Below are 22,572 nucleotides of genomic sequence, written 5' to 3' on the forward strand. Positions count from 1 at the left end.
GCAAAACGCTTTTTGTTATGACCAAATAACTCAATTTATGTCTCATCAGTCCAAAGCACTTTGTTCCAAAATGAATCTGGCTTGTCTAAATGAGCATTTGCATACAACAAACGACTCTGTTTGTGGCGTGAGTGCAGAAAGGGCATCTTTCTCATCACTCTGCCATACAGATGTTCTTTGTGCAAATTGTACTGGATTGTAGAACGATGTACAGATACACCATCTGCAGCAAGATGTTCTTGCAGGTCTTTGGAGGTGATCTGTGGGTTGTCTGTGACCATTCTCACAATCCTGCTCATATGCTGCTCCTGTATTTTTCTTGTCCTGCCAGACCTACTGGGTTTAACAGCAACTGTGCCTGTGACCTTCCATTTCCTGATTACATTCATTACAGTTGAATATGACAGTTTTAAACCTCTGAGATAGCTTTTTGTAGCCTTCCCCTAAACCATGAAACTGAACAATCTTTGTTTTCAGATCTTTTGAGAGTTGCTTTGAGGATCCCATGCTGTCACTCTTCAGAGGAGAGTCAAAGGGAAGCACAAATTGCAATTGACCACCTTAAATACCTTTTCTTATGATTGGACCCACCTGTCTATGAAGTTCAAGGCTTAACGAGCTCATCCAACGAATTTGGTGTTGCAAGTAATCAGCACTGAGCAGTGACATGGATTCAAATCAGCAAAATTACAAGGGGACCCACATTTTTGCACAGACAATTTTTCACATTTGATTTAATTTCATACAACTAAATACTGCTTCACTGAAAATCTTTGTTCAGAAAACACCCTAGTACTCAGATGTTCCTAAGAAATGAAAGACATACCACTGTTATCTTTTTTGTTGAAAGTACTGTAAATTATTATGCAGGCTGAGAGGGGTTCCCAAACTTTTTCATATGACTGTATGGAAGAACCAGCAAATTGGAGATCACAGATGCTGATAATGCCAGGGTTTGAATGCAGTTTAGAAGATGAGAACCATCAGTTTGACATTAAATGATGAAAGCAAAGAATAATACCGGAATTTTGTGTAAATGAAGTCCAACAGTACACCAAAAGCAGGTAATATGTTGTAGTGGTAAAGACAATGGATTTTAAACCAGAAGGTTACCAGGTCAGTTACCAACTTTTCCACACTTTATAGCTTTCAGAAAGTCACTTAACCTGTCTGTGTCCCACCTCTGGGGAATATCTGTATACAGCTGTAACATAAGTTAACTCAAGTCGCTTGTGACCAAGGCCAGAAATGTAGATCATCTGGTCACATCCTGAACACCAGGCCAATAGTATTGCACCTCTATTATATTAAATGGGATAATTCCCAGAACTAGTTGAACAGTTTGGACAGAACATTTGCAAAATAATTCAGGAATTTCATTATCTACAGTGTATAACATCATTAAAAGATTCACTGAACTGGGGAAACTGATATGAGTAAAAGACAAGGTCCCTTAGCCATATTGAATGCCTGTGATCTTCAAGCCCTCAGACAGTTCTGTATAAAAGATGTCATTCTTCTGTAACGAATGTAACCACATGAGCTTAGGAATACTTTGGAAAACTGTTGTCAGTAAACTGAGCTCATCGCAGCACCTACAAATGCAAGCTAAAACTACACTAAGCAAACAGTGAGCCATAACTCAGCACCATCCGGAAATGCCAGTGACTTGTTTGGGCTAAAGCTCTTCTGAGTTGGATTGAAGCAAAGTAGAATTGTGTGCTCTGGTCTGACATGCCCACCTTTCAACTTGTTTATAGGAGAAAATGAACATTGTGTTCTCTGGGTCAAACAGGAAGATGATATCACAATTGTTACCAATGCCAAGTTCAAAGGCCAGCTTCTGTTATGGTATGGGGGGCTGTTAGTGCCCAAGTCTTGGGAAACTTGTACATCTATGAAGGCACCATTAATGCTGAAGGGTTCATATGCATTCTGGAGCAACATACGTTGCCATCTAGACAACGTCTTCTTCAGGGATGTCTGCTTATTTTAGCAAGACAACACAAAACCACATTCAACACGTATTACAACAGCCTGGCATCAAAGTCAGAGAGCGTGGCATTAAAAGGAAGGGCAACAAAAACTATAAATTGTTATGAACATAGGAAGAAATGTAAGTGTTAAAAACCAGTGTCAGAGACACACAAGCCAGTTCTTAACCCGCTTCTGTCATTGCTCAGACTATCCCAGACAGTGTCCAAAGATTCCAAGACTGAAGTGGGTGATAAATGGAAAAAGGAGGACCACACCTGGGATCAGACCAAAAGGAGACTTCTAATGGGAAACTGTGCACTTTAATTAAATAAAATGTTTCTATGGTGCTTTTATTTTTTTCACAGTAAATAAATTTATTTTTAAAGCTTTACAAAAGGAAAATGTGGAAGCTGTTCTGCCAGTGGTAATAAGAAACACACAGCAGACTTTTCTCAAAGAAGGCAGAATGGTAACAAAGCAAATACAAAAGAGATTAACGTGCTAAAAATGCAGTGGACATTTTCACATAATAAAAAACAAACAAGTAAATTGGAAAAAAAACATCAAAATTTAATGTTCACTCACCGTTAGTTGACATTCAATAATCCAGAGCTCCCTGAGCAGAGGGCAGTTGTCCAGCCCTTCAATACGTCGAATGCTTTGTCCCACCAGCATGAGAGTTTTCAGTTTGGGAAAATATGAGAGTCCAACCATGCGGGGATAGCCAGAGAAGAACATCTCCAACACAGAAACACTCTCGCCATCCTGAGAGACTTTGTCGTATAAAATCCCGTTGCCAACACACTGTTCACAAAACAAAAATCAGATAGTATCAAATACAAAATACTCAAGCAGGTGCATTTTGGAATCACTAAGCACCACAGGCCAAAATTTCTGAAATGCTACCATACCAGGCAAAATGGCAATGTAGAAACACTTGACTTCAGTGACTTCTGGAAAGTTTGTGTAGAAACTCTTCACGGTGGACATCACCAAAAAGTATTTACTATATCCATCCATCCATCCATCTATTCCTTCATTCATTAATTTTCTGAAAACAATTATCCAGGGCAGATTGACAGGAAAGCTGGAGCCTATCCCAGCAATCACAGGGTGAAAGGTGCCGAGTGGATGAAGGCACCAGTCCAGCACAGAGTGAATACACAAACACACACAGGCCCATTTAACAATCCCAAATCACCTAAAGTCAAGAAAGGAGAGGAATACTGGAAAGCTACCAACTGTACATGTATTCTCAATTTACAAATAGTCTCAATGTTACTTATCACCTTCCAACGTTAACTTAGTCCCAATGAGTTTTGGGCATAACCTTGCATCATTTTAATTAGTTGGCAACCAAGCAGTCTCTGTATTTTACTGCCCCTTACATGGTGGCCACCACGCCCAAAGTACTTAAAATGCAATATTTAAAAAGGGAAAATAATGCTATAAACTGTTTGGCTCTCTCTATATTATTTCAATTCACTGACAAGTAAATAATGCTTGTTTCATATACTGCCTGTAGGTGTTTTTACCTGGTCATTAGTTTAGGCTAATGTTACATTTCAACTCACCTAGTTTCACTACTGCATTGTATCTCCTAACCAATGATCGAAAAGGAGCATAGACCATTAATCTACCTCTCATTTATTGCTTTTGGTGTAAGACATCAATTTTACCTTTATGATATAAATAAGTTATAAGTTAATGTAATTTTGAGTTAGCTGGACTTACAACCATTTGCAAAGCTTTAGTTTATATACCCCTAGAAAGCAATACGACTATCGTTAACAGTTTCATTCTACTTGTAACCTCAGAGGTTAAGTGCTGTTTAACTAGCATTTGGTTTACAATAATATCTAAGGGGTTAAAGAACTTTCTTAGCATATATTATAAAAATAACCTCCAAGGCTAAGCACTATTCCTTAGCATACGTTTTAGAACAAAAACTTCGGAGGCTAGTCAGCTTAACTTAACATGTGTTACATTTGTTTCAAAGCCTAACTATTAAAGAACACTCACCAAATAGGAAAATTCAGACTGAGTACCTCAGAAGCTTAGTTCCAGCATGTGTCCACAATAAAAAGAACTGTAACTTTTCAGCATTAATTACAATGATAGCAGGCAGATAACCAGCACAATTATTGACAATTCGTTAATAACAAACTCAAAATTGCATACAGTTACAAAGTAGAATTAAGTTACAGTATAACAACAGCAAAATAAAGAGTAATAGAAATGCACAGACAAGTATTTCTGTCAACTGGAATGCATATCTTCCATTTGTATATTATCCAATTATACACTGAAAACCTAAACTTAGTCTGGGATCAAAGATCATTCAAATGGGACAATCTGTGGCTATAAAATCTTCAAAATAGTTAACACAATTTCCATTTGGTGCTGAGAAATACAAACAGAGGGAGAAACGGGTCAAAGCTATCATAAGTAAAAATGTAGTACATTAACTTAGAATACAAAATGTCAACAAAAGTTCAGAAGCAATGTTTTTAATGAATAAACAGTGAACTTTGTGATCTGGAATGTCAAAGGTCTGAATCATGAATTAAAGAGAAAGAAAGTATTCACTCACTTAAGACATTTAATTGCCATTTTATAGGAATTTCACATAATAAGTTAGGACCAGTTTAGGTTACAACAGGATTGTACTGGCCATACTTTCACTCTAACTATACAAAGAAAACTAGGGTTGTGGGAATCTTAATACACAGAACTATCCCATTTGCAGTGTCAGACATAATATGTGATCCTGAAGAGCAATATGTCATGGTGATGGGCAATTTATTTAATACTAAAGTAATTCTGATAAATATTTATGCACCTAACGTAGATGATAGACATTGCATTCAAAATGTATTTGCATCTATTCATAATGTGAACACTCATAAAATAATAATGGCTAGAGACTTTAATTGTGTTTTAAATCCAGACCTGGATAGGTCTTCAGCTACTGTGGTGATAACATCTAATACTGCAAAAATAATTACACAGTTTGTAATGGATCAGAACTTATCAGAATTCCCATGATACATGAAGATATAAAAGTGATTGATTGTCCACTTGGCAGGGTGGGCGAAGACTTTCAAAAGCTGTTTTTTTTTTCCTGGAGAATAATAGTTTATTGAGATAAAAAGAACTCTCTTTCCTGCATAACTACAGCAGTTTATTGCTGATGAAGATGCAATTTCCTAGTGCCACACACTCCAATTTCCTACATGCCTTTCATACTGAATACCTTCCCAAAACTCTTTAAATGAAACATTTAACAGAACATTCAGCCACTTGTGCATTACTTGGCAACTAAATAATCTATTTTATATAGCATCTTTTGTGATGAATACCTTACCTAAGAGATTTACAGTACAAGAACAGCACAAAATGTAACAGTTATATATAGTCCACACATATCCAATCCAGGGCAGCTCCCTGCCTTCTGCTAACTGTTGTCAGGTTACACTGTGGCTTCTCATAGCCTGGCCTAGGAGAAGTAGTTTTAAAAGATGAAGGGATGTAAATATTTATTTAGAAGATTATTGCAAATTCAGCAAATCAGACAAAGGTGGAATTTGGGCCTATAACTGCCTAAATGTTATAGCACCTTTCAGGATGAAGTGCAGCACTATTCTTACAAACACAAACACACTTTAGTAACTCACGGTTATGCGACACATTATAAGGATAGACCTGACTGATGTATCCAAATCAATAATTTCAGCCCTTCTTAATAAAAAAAATAATAACAAGTTCCTCACAGATTATTATAGTAAAGGAAATGCAAGACAAAGAAACCAACAATTAGATTAAAATATGCAAATATTGCATGAATAAGCATATTTAAGCACTGAACACATGCTTCTGAAAACATGATGAAGTTAGAAAGCATTCCAAATTGCTTTTCACGGCGTAAATAAAGAAAGAGAGGGAATAAAAAGGCGGCTTACCAGCTCTTTGAGGATTTCTTCATCTGCATACAGTTTGTGCTTTTCACTTGGTGTCATTTTTGAAGTCTGTGTAAAGAAAGGCAGCTATTAGGAAGGGCTGGTGGAACAACAGTACAGTGGCACAAGCGAGACACAGCCATGCGTCCTCTGCTGTGCATCAATTTTTGTTTTTACTAAACAGACAACCCGTCAAAGAGCTTCAATTACATAATTACTAAAGAACAAATTGTACAGCATGGGCATGAATTAAAAAGGCAGCCTTGCCAGATGGGTTGAGGAAATACAGCAAGCAGTCTGAGTGTGTCATAAGAGGAAAAGGGCAATGTGACGTAAGCAGCTCTATAACCAGGGATATTCGATTGAAGCCAAGGACTGAAAATGTAAGATAAACATGAAATCAGTATCAGCTCAGGCATGGCGAGTCCTTCGCTGGGTTGGGGTTTGCCTTTGGATGAGTCGGTTTTAAGTGTTATATATTTTTGATGGAGTGTGAGAATATTTTAATTGTGACGGTGTGCTGTGAAAGGCAATATATAACATAGTGAGTGACTTTCTGTCCACAGCTGGCATTTTATGTAAAATGACCAAGAGATGATGCAGTGGAAAGTCGTGGTGTTGCAGATTTCAGCGGCCCCACTGATTCATCCTGTGAATCACAAAAAGTCTTGACATCTGCCAGTGCCCAAACTTCACTAGTGCAAAAGACTGAGCAGATTAGCAATGTAGGAGATCACAGATGAGGGCAAGAATCTAGAATTTTTCCACAAATTACACCTAAAATATAGTAGACAATGAAGAAATGTACTTAGTATACTGTATTAATCCCCAAGGGGAAACTGTCTTTTCATGTGACCTTTGGGGGTCAGAGGGCAGGATCAGCCATTGTACAGCAATGGAGCAATCATCAGGGTAAAGGCCTTGCTCAAGGGCCCAAAAGAGTAGGGCCCCTTCTGGCAGTAACAGGATTTGAAACAGCATCCTTCCAGATACCAGCTCAGATCCTTAGTCTCAGAGCCACCACTCTGTCTTGAGTCAGGTGATGGTCAAGAAGAAACATTTTACTGAAGGGAATATGAAAGCTTATTCAGCAGCAATGGAAGAAGTAGGTTACACCCTGAGATGGGTAGTAGCACTTTCATTTACTCTGTTACTTGTATTTAAGTATGCGTCTGGGAAAATTCTGTTTTTCAGAGTAGTTTTTGGGAACAACATGTTTTACTTTCACTCAAGTAAAAATAAAAAGATGCATTTTTAAACCAGTAAATTTGCTACCCGTGTGATGCATGCATGTCAGAGGCTCACACTCTGAGTTCCTTCCAGGTATGTGATACCACCCCGAACAGAGAGTGGGCGCTGCCACTAACTGTCTTGTCTTCTCCTTCCTTCATAGTGCAGAGAAACTGGCCAGTGAGGGCAACTGACTCCACCCCTTCTGGTCCCTGGGCCATAAAAGCGCAACAGCCTGGAAGGAGACGTCACTTGTTGTCTAAGCAACCCAAGCAAAAAAGCTCCACATCCGAATAGCAGCTGAAGAAACCACTAAGAACAATTAAGCCGCATTGTTACGGTGGCAGCATTTTCTGTTTCATTTGAGTGCCATCGTTCATTATTTTTGTTTAAAAACCTTAAGTAAATGGGGACATCTGGTTTGGCACCCAAAAAATTACCTGCATATCAACCTGTCATTCCTCATTACTGATACACCTAAATTTATTTTTAACATCATCAAGTCTCTTCCATCATAAAAAAATAGTGCCAGTTTGTCACTGTCAGCTGGCTTATTCTGCTCATTTCATTGGTCGTTTTCAGCTATCCGTCTCCGTTTTCCCCTTCTAGTAATGGTAACCTATAGTAAATTGTCCATAATTGGCTTTCAATCACAGATGCCCCCTAGTTGCTAGCAAGTCACACCTTTGACCAGACTTTAAGGAAAAGGCACTCCAAAAGATGTTGCCCATTTTTCTGGAAGATCCAGCTAAGTTAGAAAATTAGAGCCAGCAGGAATTCCTAGGTAGATCAGTGAAAATACCTGGCCTCAAATTTAGTCAATGTTTAGACTGAAAATGACAAAGCAACAAAAGTTCTAACATACGTTTTATAAAGATAAAGGACCATTTGTCAAACAGAGAGATGGGGCTCCAGCCAGATGACAAATGACACCGGACTGAGCAGGAAGTGGATTTTTATCCCTCTGAGCCCGAAGAGACAGAGCCATAGGTGGAGCAGAAGTGACAAGATTCTTTATGTGGGTCCTCCATGCTTCCATGTGTGATAGCTGTCATTCTTGTATACTAAAAGAGTTAAAATTTCAGACTGAGTGATGAACTGCGGCATCATTTTATGAAAACACATGGCTGTGTTTATTTTTCTTCTTCTGTATAGCTAGCCTGCCAAATTGTTCTCTATGTAGATAGAAACATCTGCTTGTTTTCTGAATAGGATTTCAGCATCAACATTAGCCCTGGAATGTTATTAAACCACTAGCTTTGCAGGTTGCAGAAAATAAGTTTTGATTTTGATGTCCTAAATTAATCATTATTATAATGTTATTGTAGATATTATCTATGCAGCCTGCAGCATCACACATCCATGAATGTCTGCCCTTTGGCATAATGTACAAAAATGCTTCCAGAACATGTAGGAGTAAGACACAGAAAACCCACAGACAGAACATTTTTAATATCTTAATTACGTATTACTTATTGAATGAAAATGTGAAATGTTACTATAACATGTGTACAGCTGTGGCACAAATATAGTTGTAGAAATGACATATATACATTACAAAAATGTCTTCTATATTTCTGTTATTAAAACAGTTCAGGGCAGCACGGTGGCGCAGTGGGTAGCGCTGCTGCCTCGCAGTGAGGAGACCTGGGTTCGCTTCCTGGATCCTCCCTGCGTGGAGTTTGCATGTTCTCCCTGTGTCTGCATGGGTTTCCTCCCACAGTCCAAAGACATGCAGGTTAGGTGCATTGGCGATCCTAACTTGTACCTAGTGTGTGCTTGGTGTGTGGGTGTGTGTGTGTGTGTGTGTGTGTGTGTGTGCCCTGCGGTGGACTGGCACCCTGCCCGGGGTTTGTTTCCTGCCTTGCGCCTTGTGTTGGCTGGGATTGGCTCCAGCAGACCCCCGTGACCCTGTAGTTAGGATATAGCAGGTTGGATAATGGATGGATGGATGGAAAACAGTTCAAGTAGTGGCTTCAGTAGTATTTGGAAGGACAAAGTAACAACTTCCCGCAAAAAAATTAACTCTCAGGGTTTGGAAATCAATAAATGGCCTTGTCAGCATCTGCAAATATCAAGAATAAATACAGCATATTAAAGTGTATGTTTCATGTGCATTACATACACATTTATCAACTTTAAATTTATCATTGTAAACATGTAAACATACCTACAAGAATAAAAAGATCACTAACTGTTCGATGACTAAAATATGAATGTTGTGGTGCTTAGTGCTGTCTCACCAGATTCCTAGGTTCAAATCATAGCTGTTTCATTATTTCTGTGAAATCTGCATGTTCTCCTGTGTTTAGGTGGGTTTTAACAAAATACACACACTGACACACACAGACACACAGTGCATCTTTACTGTGGAGTCTAAATTTCACTTGCAGTCAATATGGGTGAAGGTCTGTGTCCTGGTTCCTAAAACTGACGGGACAGGTGCCTTCTCCTCCAAGGCACTGGAAAGCGTCAACGTGTTGCATGTTTATTAGCACATGCATGTAAGAATTTCATTGTACTCTTGTAATGAAGAGCGAATAGGTTATTAATGTTTTTTATATAAATAACAATATAATATTTTAAAATATTTAAACAGGCAGGAAAGTTAAAGTCTAATTTTAAAAAGCTGTATGAAGCCAGTTCCTGCTCGGAGACATTAACGGCTTACCAGATCAGATAAGACCTTTTGGTATGGGAAGAGCTGACCAGATGTGCAGGGACACTTTACATTCTATGACCCGTCCCACTCCAGGAAGAAAGCTTGGAGGATGGACAGGTTTTAGATTTATGAGCCCAGCAAATGTGACTGAGACAGGCCACTAAGGAAGAAAGTTGTATAAAGTCAGATGATGAGTTGTCTGAGAAGAGAGCAGACCAGATGATGACCTGAACAGAGCTGACCAGAGAGACTTGAGTGTAACTACAAGTTTTTGTATTGCATGAAACTAAACATTTACAGTAGCACTATCAGGTTGTATGGTTTATAAAGACACATTCTAATTGCTTATGTTTATTGTCCAAGTTATAATGCTTACAGATTAATACTTATTATCTATAACACATAATAAAATGTGTTCGGCAATCCCCGGACTCGTTGGTGGACACCGGCGGTGAGGGATGCTGTCAAGCTGAAGAAGGAGTCCTACCGGTCCCTTTTGTCCTGTGGGACTCTGGAGGCAGCTGATAGGTACTGGCAGGCCAAGCAGAATGTGGCTTCGGTGGTTGCTGAGGCAAAAACTCGGGCATGGGAGGAGTTTGGGGAGGCCATGGAGAACGACTTTCGGACGGCTTCGAGGAGATTCTGGTCCACCATCCGGCGTCTCAGGAAGGGGAAACAGTGCAGTGTCAACACTGTATATGGTGGGGATGGTGCGCTGCTGACCTCGACTCAGGACGTCGTGGGTCGGTGGTGGGAGTACTTAGAAGACCTCCTCAATCCCACTAACATGCCTTACAATGAGGAAGCAGAGCCTGGGGACTCGAAGCTGGGCTCCCCCATCTCTGGGACTGAGGTCACCGAGGCGGTCAAAAAACTCCTTGGTGGCAGGGCCACGGGGGTGGATGAGATACACCCGGAGTTCCTCAAGGCTCTGGATGTTGTGGGACTGTCTTGGTTGACACGTCGTTGCAACATTGCATGGACATCGGGGACAATGCCTCTGGACTGGCAGACCGGTGTGGTGGTCCCCCTCTTTAAGAAGGGGGACTGGAGGGTGTGTTCCAACTACAGATGGATCACACTCCTCAGCCTCCCTGGAAAAGTCTATTTGGGGGTTCTGGAGAAGAGGGTCCATCGGATAGTCGAACCTTGGATTCAAGAGGAACAGTGTGGTTTTCGTCCTGGTCACGGAACAGTGGACCAGCTCTACACCCTTAGCAGAGTCCTGGAGGGTGCATGGGAGTTTGCCCAACCAGTCTACATGTGTTTTGTGGACTTGGAAAAGGCATTCGACTGTGTCCCTTGGGGAATCCTGTGGGAGGTGCTCTGGGAGTATGGGGTACCGGACCCCCTGATAAGGGCTGTTCGGTCCCTGTACAATCGGTGCCAGAGCTTGGTCCGCATTGCAGGCAGAAAGTTGAACCCGTTTCCAGTGAGAGTTGGACTCCGCCAGGGCTGCCCTTTGTCACCAATTCTGTTCATAACTTTTATGGACAGAATTTCTAGGCACAGCCAGGGTGTTGAGGGAGAAAGGTTTGGTGGACTCAGGACTGGGTCACTGCTTTTGCAAATGATGTTGTCCTGTTTGCTTCATCAGGCCGTCATCTTCAGCTCTCTCTGGATCGGTTCGCAGCCGAGTGTGAAGCGGCTGGGATGGGAATCAGCACCTCCAAATCCAAGACCATGGTCTTCAGCCGGAAAAGGGTGGAGTGCCCTCTTAGGGTGGGAAGCGAGATCCTGCCCCAAGTGGAGGAGTTCAAGTATCTCGGGGTCTTGTTCACGAGTGAGGGAAGAATGGAGCGTGAGATCGACAGGATCGGTGCGGCATCCGCAGTGATGAGGGCTCTGCATCGGTCTGTCATGGTGAAAAAGGAGCTGAGCCGGAAGGCAAAGCTCTCAATTTACCAGTTGATCTATGTTCCTACCCTCACCTATGGTCATGAGTTATGGGTAGTGACCGAAAGAATGAGATCGCGAATACAAGCGGCTGAAATGAGTCTCCTCCACAGGGTGTCTGGGCTTTCCCTTAAAGACAGGGTGAGAAGCTCAGTCATCCGGGAGGGGCTCAGAGTAGAGACGCTGCTCCTCCGCATCGAGAGGAGTCAGATGAGGTGGCTCGGGTATCTGATCAGGATGCCTCCTGGACGCCTCCCTGGTAAGGTGTTCCGGGCACGTCCAACCAGGAGGAGGCCCCGGGGAAGACCCAGGACACGCTGGAGGGACTATGTCTCACGGCTGTCCCGGGAACGCCTCGGGATTCTCCCGGAAGAGCTAGAAGAAGTGGCCGGGGAGAGGGAAGTCTGGGCATCTCTGCCCAAGCAGCTGCCCACCGTGACCCAACCTCGGATAAGCGGAAGAGGATGGATGGATGGATGGATGGATGGATGGATGGATGGATGGATGGATGGATGGATGGATGGCATAATAAAATGTGCAACTCTTTCTCCTGCCTATTCTGGTACTCTGTCGAGTTGCTTAGGGTTACAGTTTGTGAAAGAAAACCAGCGGCATATTGAACTACAGTAGCAGTCATCCCTGAAAGTGTGGTAAGAGTAATGGGATTTGAGGCATTCTGTTAAGGTTTATATAATAAAGACTATAAAGGGGAATACACTGATTTTAGGAGCCTCTCCATACCCGTGACAATAATGACCCTATAAATCTGTCATTAAGGTAAGCAGATTCACAAAATTATGTCTTCTGTTAAACTGGTAATAAATTTAATTTAAAACTGATGAATTTGTTTAAGAATGAGCCATGTCAGTCAGTCAGTCATTTTCCAACCCACTATATCCCAACACAGGGTCACGGGGGTCTGCTGGAGCCAATCCCAGCCAACACAGGGCGCAAGGCAGGAACAAAGCCCGGGTAGGGGGCCAGCCCACTGCAAGACACACACAGACACACCAAGCACACACTAGGGCCAATTTAGAATCGCCAATCCACCTAACCTGCATGTCTTTGGACTGTGGGAGGAAACTGGAGTGCCCGGAGGAAACCCACACAGACACGGGGAGAACATGCAAACTCCACGCAGGGAGGACCCGGGAAGCAAACCCAGGTCTCCTTACTGCAAGGCAGCAGCGCTACCACTGTGCCACCGTGCTGCCCTGAGCCATGTTAGTTTTAATAATATTATTGAATATAAGCATAACATGCAAATAAGTAGTGGTTATCAAAATATATTAACCATACAAATAAATAAACAAATAAATGTTCTATTTTGGCCATTAGTTTTATTGGAAACGGTACATTCAATTTATTGAAACTATGTTTTTAACGTGTTGAAAATCTTAACATTGTTGTAGTTTCAGTACACCTTATAAAACTTAGCTTAAATCAATGAAACTTGAATAGCTTTTTAATTTGATACTTTTTGACTTTTCTTCTAGTGAGATTTTGGACGAGTACTTCTACTTTACTTATAAACACTGGTATAGGTTACTCTACACACTTCTGGTTATACTGCAGGACTGCTGCATGGAGAAAGCCGAGGCATTTGTGCATTTGTATTTCATAGGCAGACACATACAGGCACAAAAAACATTTTTGTATGAATAATACCTACAAACTTTAATATGTTGCACCCAAGCAAGTAATAGGGCTAACATTATTTAAAATCAAGGGTACGTTCTGTAAAAACATGAATCTCATCTGATTACAAACATGAAATCCTTACTGCTCCTTACTGCTTATGGCTATGAAGAAATTCCTCCAACACTGCTAAAGGACAAATGTTGGTAACAGTGCAGTGTTATAGGCTTCCATTGGCTATTTTTGCTTCAGAGTGAAAGTCATCGATAGAAAAATAAGCTAAGTGTCCCATTTCTCTAGTGAGCTATTTTCTTTTTTTAGTATCTCTGCCAAGGGCACTGAAGGAGGGGGAAATGTTTCAGTTTCAAGAAGTGATGAGCAGTGCCTGATCTTCAGATGTGAAGAAACATTCGATGTTTGTCTCATCAGAGTAGGGAATCTTTTTCCTTATGCCCTCAGAGTGTCCTTTAAATGCTGTCATATGCCTCAAACGTGGCTTCTATTTAGTCAGTCTGCCATAAACCTCTGACTGGTATAGTCCTGCTGAGGTGACTGTGCTTCTGACAGGTTCACCAGTCTCAGCAGTGGACTTCTGATGCTCTGATAAAGTGACTACTGGATTCTTGCTCCCGAAGGCTCTTTTTGCCTGGTCTCTCAGTATGGCCTGATGGCCAACTCTAGGAAGAGTCCTGGTGTTTCCAAACATCTCACATTTCACAATTATTGAGCCCAATTTGATCCTGGAGACACTCAAAGCTTTAGAAATGATTTGATCCCCTTGCCCTGATTTATATCACACCACATTTTAATCATGGAGGTCTACAGAGAGCTCTTTGGACTTAACAACTGGGTTTCTGTTCTCACATGTAGTGTGAATTATGGACCTTATGTACTGTACATAGGTGTGCCTTTCTAAACAATGTTAAGTCTGCCACAGGTGGACTCCACTCAAGTCCTACACACATCTCAAGAAGACTTTAAGCAAACAGGATGCAATGACCACAGCCTTTAGTGCCACAGTAAAGTATCTGAATACTTACAAGAATGGCAGATTTCAGTTTTTGATTTTTAATAAATTCATAAACCTTTATGAAAACATGTTTGCACTTTGACATTATGGATTATTGAGTGAAGACTGATTGACAACATTGGCAAATGTATCCTCTTTTTGAATCTACTGTATCTGACTGAACCACAAGAAGAGGGTTTCCTGCCTGATGGAGGAAAAGGGTCTGCCAAATGCAATTGTGATCAGAGAAGGAAACAGAGAAGTCCAGCAAATATCAGAATGGACTGTCACCAGAGGTTACTGGCATTATAATTTATAGTTACTGCCTAAGAGTTTGGCATTTAGGAGATACAAGAAGGAAGGCCACATTTTATCTAAGCATAGACTCCTACCAAGTAGCAGCTGAGGCCTGGCTACCTACTGGCATGGCTAACCAGCAGTGGAAGGAGATGATTCAGAGAGCTGGCCCGGACACAAAAGTGACAGTACGGCAGGCCTAGAAGTGAAGTACAGGTTGGATTTAAAACTATTTTACACAGCAGGATCTAAATGAGATGAGAGAGATGAGGTCAGTCGGGGCAAAGCCTTGCTGAGAGGAAGGAAGAATAACTTAGGTGTGCTGAGAAAAAGTGAAGATATGAATGAGTCATAGAAAAATTTAAATACACTAATTGCTACATATGTCAAATTAATGCCAAACTTGACAGGGAAAAAGAATAACAATATTTTGTTTTTCCTTTTATTTTTCTTTGTGAGTTTTGAGGAAAGTAGGCCAACCATCCAGACAGTTAGGGGTACATTATGTGTGCTTGGCCAGCGCTTATTTTTTAATATAATGTGGAGCTCATTATGCCTTTGCTTTCTGTACTTGGAGTGCCAATGCTGCCATAAAATACATTCCAACATATAAAGCATTCGGAGCAATCTTCAGCACGAAAGGAGCTATATAAAATAAAGCTTCTTATATAGTGCCAGGAGATGGTTATTCAGGTCAAGGAAGTCAACAGTCTACTTCTGCTTGTGATCACCATGATGGATTTGCACCCTGTGCTGGGTGGACCCTTCAACTTGCCATGGCTACAAATAGGTAATCAAATGAACAGATCAATCAGCAAATAACCCTCTTCATCAGTGTGTCAAAGAATGTTTAATGGCCTTGACTCAGTCTCTTTGTTACTTTACCATCTGTGCTGTAGTGACTGAAGGGAGGGGATGCAGAGCTGAGGAATGTTATAATTAACTTCAAGATACGACCACTTTCTTTTCTAGGATGGAAAAGTAGCCTAAGACATATGCTGAACAACATAGATTGGAAGAGGATCACATCTACAGCTCAACGGCAGGCGGCAACCCTTTTACATCCTTAAGAACAGGCTCTTTGTCCTTAGGAGACTGCGTTCGTTTAATGTAAGATGTGACATCCTTCACATCTCCTCTAACTCTGTGATGGCCAGTGATTGTCTACACTGTGGTGTGCTAGGCTGGTAACATCACTTCAAGAGTGGCCCACTGAATCAACAAGCTAATTAAAAGGGCAGGCTTGGTTATAGGATGCACTCTGGACCCCCAGTAGTGAAGGGGAGAATTAACACAAAACCGAGTGCCATTATGAACAATGCTGCACATCCTCTGTCTGACACACTAACACTGAGGACTTTCAGCCAACAAATTAGTCAGCAGAAGTGTGTCAAGAAATGGGACAGGAGATCCTTTATACCAACAGCAATTCTTCTATATAATGCCTCACAGTGACTGTGACAGCCAAGTCAGAATTTTTCTTTCATTTGAATGTTCAAAACCTTCTATCTATCTATCTATCTATCTATCTATCTATCTATCTATCTATCTATCTATCTATCTATCTATCTATCTATCTATCTATCTATCTACCAAACACATGACGTGTCCCATGTTGTATGTCTATGTTCTTGGAACTAATGCTTATTTCATAGTCGTATTCAGGACTGGTCTAGGATATCTGTGTTTGTCATTTTTATGTATGCACCTTATGCACAGAGTAAAATTTCTTGTAAAAGTTAATGCTTGGCGAATAAACTCGTTTCTGATTCTAATTTAATCAAGAATGTAACATACTGACCATGATGGTAATTAGTGTGAGGACCTCATGAAAAAGGTAAACACAGCAATAATGGTAAATATTTTACTTATACATCATTTTCTATCAACTTTACACATTGCCAGGAAGAGCTGTTTAACACTAGCATCTGTTTCAAATTAAGAGATGAAATAAAGGAATCACAGTATCAAGGGAAAACGTAAACAGGCTTTTCAATAAAAACATTTAATAATCCATGTGTAGTTGCCTCTGAGAGAGGCTGTCAGGGCCTTAAATAAACACCAGACACCATACTAGAACACGGCATCCGAATGTGTTACACTTTAAGTTGCTTTGCTATTATTGAACACTTGTGGGCACTTTCTAGGATGACAAGCAAAGCAATAATGGTGAGCCACTGAGCCCAACACATAGAGTAACAATTATCAAAAATATAAGAGATTACATAGAAAGTGCCGCCACATTTGTAGGCCATGGCCATGCAGAAAAGTTACTTATGAGAAGACTTCGAAGAGCTGAAGCTGTTATCCAATCTAACACGTGTAGTATGCTGTATTTTTCTTGATATGAGCGTACCACTGTTCAGAAAATAAAATCCTAAGAATATCAAACCAAACCCTGATTTTTCATCATTTTTACAAATGAGAAACTATATCTAATAGCTGGTACATACTGTACATTCATGTGGAAAAGTAAGTACACTCTATACAAATTGTTGACTTTACCAACTTATGTGAACAGACAAACAGTAGCTCTTCATGCAAACAGTTCCTACACATAAAGGTGATATACTTCAATAAAAACACAAAGAAAATATGCCTTTTCAATCATTTTATTCAACAAAAATCTCATTAGATGTTATGGTGCACATCCTTGGCCTCAGAAGCTGGTATTGCCCGCTTTAGTAAAAACGACTTATTGTAAACATTTTGCATAACTGCCCACCAGTCACTAACATCGACTGGGTGAATTTTTTGCCAGTTCCTCCATGCAAAATTCCTTCATTTGCAAGATGTTTGTGGGTTTTCTTGCATGTACAGCCCATTTCAAATCCCACCACTACATTTCAGTGGGATTTAAATCAGGTCTTTGACTAAATCAGTATCACAACTCTCCATTTCTTCTTGTTGACCCATTCCTTGGTGAATTTGCTAGTGCAACTTGGATCATTATCATGTTGAAAGGTCCATTTAAGATTCAACTTCAACTTTTGGATGGACGGCCTCACATTCTCCTCAAGCAAACTTTGATATGAGACTGAATTCATAGCTGACTCAATGACTGCAAGTTGTTCAGGCCTTGAGGCAGACAGCAAAATACCCGCCAACCATAAAATCTCCACAATCTTCACGGTTGGTATGATGCTCTTCTCCTGAAATGCTCTCTTCAGTTTGTACCAAACATATCTACTGTTACTATGTTCCTTTGTACTGATTATAGATATCTAAACTTTGACAGCAACGTTTGCAAGTGTTATCTTCAGTCCTCACGATGGAATTTTGGTGTCCTTGGAGACTTCTACCAGTATCAGACATTCAGCTCTAGGGCTAAATTTGCTGAGCTGTTCAATCCTGGAAAAAGTAGCAGTCATTTCAAATCTACGCCACTTGTGGATGGTTTTCTTTATAGTGGAATGATTGATTTCAAATAATTTGGCAATCTTTTTAAATCCCTTGCCAGACTCAGGCATCCACAACCTTCTCTCTGAAGGCCTTGGAGAGCTTGACGGGACAACGCCACATTCGTCAAAGAGAACACCAGACTCTCGGTATCTGCGGGTTTAATAAGGCACGTTTCACCTGCATATTCCCTAAAGGAGGGTCTGATCATTGGCACCTAATCTGGAACACCAGATTCAAATTTGATGGATCTGAAGCGGTGATAAATGTACGGGTGGACATGCTTTTTCCATGTGACAGATCTTTATTTTTGCTTATTTAGGTAATGGCAAAGAGTCAGTTTTATGAGTTTTTTGTTCAAGTAGATCACCTTTATCTTCAGGCACTGTTTGCACAAATGTCTTATGTTTGCCTGTTCAAATATGTTGAAGAACCACCCAGTCATTGTCTTTTTAATTTAATTTTACTAAGCTTGTAATCGCAGCACAAGAAGTAAAACACAAATCAGTAAACAAATATAAAGTACAATATGTTAAAACTTAGCACCCCACCTAGTAACTGCCTGTGTCACGATTGCATAATCTCTCCATGGTCTTGTTGGGTTTTTCTCCGGATATTCCAGCTTACCTCCCACATTTCGGAGATGTGTGTTTTATTTTGATAAGAGACTCTGAATGACCCCAGTTTGGGGGTGATTGTGCTATGGGACGGACTGTTGCTCCCATCTAGGGTTGTTTCCGACATTGTACTAAATCTGCTAGGATAGCCGTGGCTCTTTGTAACTAAGAATTGGATGGAAGGATTAAGGAAGTTTATGGATGAATGTTTAACTCTAAAATGTTAGCGTTATTAACTTTCCTTTTCCTACTCCCCCAATGCCATTTGAAATGAATTGTGTTACATTTGTTTTGCCCAAGAATGATGACATGTCAATTGTTAAAAAGCCTAGTATATAAACTCTGTATTAAATTTCCCCATTTATTGATTACAGTAGGGATCAAAATTCCTAGTGCATGGTAATTATAAAACACTAGTTATAAATATGTAAGATTAACACATTACCTTCCATAGTACGTGCCATTATTAAAAACAAATGTCAAACTTGATGATAATTAATATTCTTACAGCAGCAAGTCATTGTTCCACCCTCTTGGCGAAAGCTCTGGAAATACTCAAACCAAGTACAATTATACCCTGCTACCAAATTATGCATGAAACAGAGCTGGGAAAGAATGCAGCATTCTTCATGAAACATTATTTTGCACTTGACTACAGTAAATTGCACACTTGATCCTGAAGGACCCTTCTAGCCATTGCTTTGTGCTTCAACTAATGTTTTAATCGAAAATCATTTCCTGTCTGTAATTGGACTCCTTACTTAACTGAACATGTTATTATTTTAAGTTTAATTGCAGAAACACCCAGTTAGAGCTTATTCACTATTCTAAGAAATTTAGCAAGTGTTTTTTAAATGTGTTTTACTCACAGGAGTTTAATTGCTAAGATTTTGAATAACTTTCCAAATGTCAGTCTTTAAAGAAGCTGCTAATAATGAACACATAGGTGCAAATGGAGCTTAATGAAAGGCCTCCTTAACAGTGAGTGGGTTTGGGTGTGTGCTACTGTGGTTTGCCGTGGAGTGACGGACCACCCAGGGTCACTTCATACCTTTTGCCCAGTGGAGTTGTGAAAGAAAATTGAACTGCTTGCAAGCTACTAAGGGTTAAAAGCTGTTTTTGCTATTACCACAGGTTATTCATACAGGTGCCTGTCATAAGACAGGTTGCAGTAAGCTGACCAAGGACAACTTCTTTATTTAGAATGTGTCCGTTAGACACAAGAAAGATAACTTTTCCATCTTTAGGGCCCCTTTTGCAATGCACACAAAATAGAACGGTTAGCCAATGCACGCAATATAAGATGAAATGCTTAGATAAACATATAGTGCTTATTGATAAGTAAGGGGAAGGGGGAGGGAGGAAAATTATTAAAAGTCGAGTGAAACAGAAGAACTTTGCTCTTCTGCCTTGCAACGTGGAATCCATGTACTCATCTGTGACTGAATAAAGACCGATTGATTGAACTGTTCCTGTCTTCCTCTTGGGTTACTTCCAAACAGTGTATAGAAACCAGTCAGATCAGAAACTAAACAGCCCATCACGTACGCAAACAGTGCATCAGAGCAGAAAAGGAGGCATTTAAACGAAACAATGAGTATTCAGTAGATACAACTATGTTTGTATCAGTAGAGATCCATGTAGCACCTTTAAAAATGTTTGACGCCTCAGACAGAGACAGCAAGTGAACTGACAGACTAAACAAAGTTTTAAGATTGTTAACAGTCTACCAATCACTCACATTAAATATCAAGTTTACTAGTAACAGGGTCATTATATAAATATGGGAAAAGCATTAAAAAAGAAGAGAAAGAAAAAATAATTGTTGAAAAAAAAAAAAAAAAGTTGTTTGCACTTGATGCACAGTTCCTAAATAAGGAGGAACAGGACACATTAAATGTAATATTTAAGATTGTCTGGACCACCTCCAGTTTGCATAACACTACAACTGGTCCAAAGTGGATCCCTGCCATATCTCTTGCACTTCACATAATTCTGGCACAAATAAATAATAGAAACTGCTATGCTAGAGTATTGCTTACAGACTACTGTATATCTCAGAATTTAACAATGTTGCACCATAAAAACTGATCACCAAGCTCACAGACTTGGGGTTTGGTGACACCCCTCGTAATTGATTTTGGACTTTAATAGAAAAAGGAGACCCCAGCATGGGCAGGTTGACAACGTCACTTCTTTCAATGCTGATCCTCAGCACCGGCACCCCACAGGATGGTGTAGTTAGTTTAGCTAACTGCCGTACTCTTTTTTCACCTATGTGTGCTGGACAAACAGCACTCCAACTACATCATTATATTTCCAGATGATACCACCATCATAGGCCTGATCTCCAGCAATAATGGGATTGTGGGCAGAGAAGAGAAGAGAAGGGAAGGGAAGGGAAGAGAAGAGAAATGAAGGGAAGGGAAGAGAAGAGAAGAGAAGGGAAGGGAAAGGAAGAGATGAGAAGAGAAGGGAAGGGAAAGGAAGAGATGAGAAGAGAAGGGAAGGGAAAGGAAGAGATGAGAAGAGAAGGGAAGGGAAAGGAAGAGATGAGAAGAGAAGAGAAGGGAAAGGAAGAGATGAGAAGAGAAGAGAAGGGAAAGGAAGAGATGAGAAGAGAAGAGAAGAGAAGAGATTTCTGACACAGTGGTGCCAGGACACTTAATATCAGAGCTGATCACAGAGTTCAGGAAGCAGAAGGCAGAGTAGACTCCTGGCTACAATGGAGGGTGCTTTACAGTGTACAATCATCATTTTAGGACTGTAGATGCTATATTTAGAAGCAAGCTCTCTGTTACAGGATGTTCAGATGTACTGCAATGAAATGTGAATGAACTTGAATTTTTACTTTGTCATTCATACCCACACAATGTTTTACTTATTAAGCAAAGCTCAGTATATTTCTAAATGTATGCATGCTCGTTGTACCTGCACAATGACAATAACGTTGAATCATCAATGTATTGTATCTATTAATTGTGCATCAAACTGAGCAGTTTAGCCTGCAGTCATGTATCAGGGAGAATGTGTCTATGCCTCAAGGGAACTGAGAGGACATAAAGAGATTTTATGACACAGATAAAGCACCGACCATTAAGTTAAGTCTTTTTGAGAAAAGCTATCAGTCAATGTCAACATTACCCAATTATCAGTGTGTAACATCATGGGTTCCAAAACCCCAACACTGAAGACATACTTAAGGTAAAAGAAAGACACCATTCCATACGAGAGGCTCTATGATATTAAACCTGAGATTAAACCTGGAGAGGATGGGAATCTTTACATTTTCTTGAGTCACTACCACTGCTATCAACAAAGAGGCCCTCAGAAGTCTAATAAAAGCCAAGATGCTTCTATCTGTGCTCAACAAAACAGATCATTGTAGCCTGGAAGCCCACCTGCTCAGCTCAGGACTACAAGCCATTAGAGTACAGTGAAGCTGCCTCAGAATATTACTGACACACAACCCCCTTCTGTTCAGGACACACATAACACAATGTGCCTTAGAAATGTACACATTATTATTAAAGACCTCAGTCATCCTGCACCGTCATCTTCCTCCGTCATATAAAATGGTACAGGGCCTACAGTACTTGCACTGCTAGATACAGAGATAGCTTTTACCATCAAGTCACAGGGTTATATAGCAGCAGTCCATACCGACAAATGCATAACTGTTATATACAGTATATCATCTAAAGCTGCTAAGGTCTGATACTGGATTTACTGTTTTTGTCATATTCATTGTCTACTCTTGGTACTGCACTGAAGTCACGAGTCTGGGGAAGACATGCAAGCAATAATTTCACTGTAGAACAAAGTTCTTGTACAGATGACAATGAAGTTGATTTTGAACATGAATAAAAAGAAAGAATTGGTCCTCAA

At 40.3% G+C, this 22,572-nt stretch overlaps 1 protein-coding gene across 1 annotated transcript in view; it reads right to left on the reverse strand.

Annotated features, from left to right (window-relative positions):
* lrrc9 (leucine rich repeat containing 9) overlaps nucleotides 1-22,572 on the reverse strand; it is a 215,435-nt gene that overhangs the window by 168,672 nt on the left and 24,191 nt on the right. The window contains 2 exon segments of the mRNA XM_051920105.1: nucleotides 2,563-2,781; nucleotides 5,940-6,005. Coding sequence (XP_051776065.1) covers nucleotides 2,563-2,781; nucleotides 5,940-5,996 — 276 coding nt within the window. The 5' untranslated portion in view covers nucleotides 5,997-6,005.

Source organism: Erpetoichthys calabaricus, chromosome 16 (assembly GCF_900747795.2).
Source record: "Erpetoichthys calabaricus chromosome 16, fErpCal1.3, whole genome shotgun sequence".
NCBI lineage: Eukaryota > Metazoa > Chordata > Cladistia > Polypteriformes > Polypteridae > Erpetoichthys > Erpetoichthys calabaricus.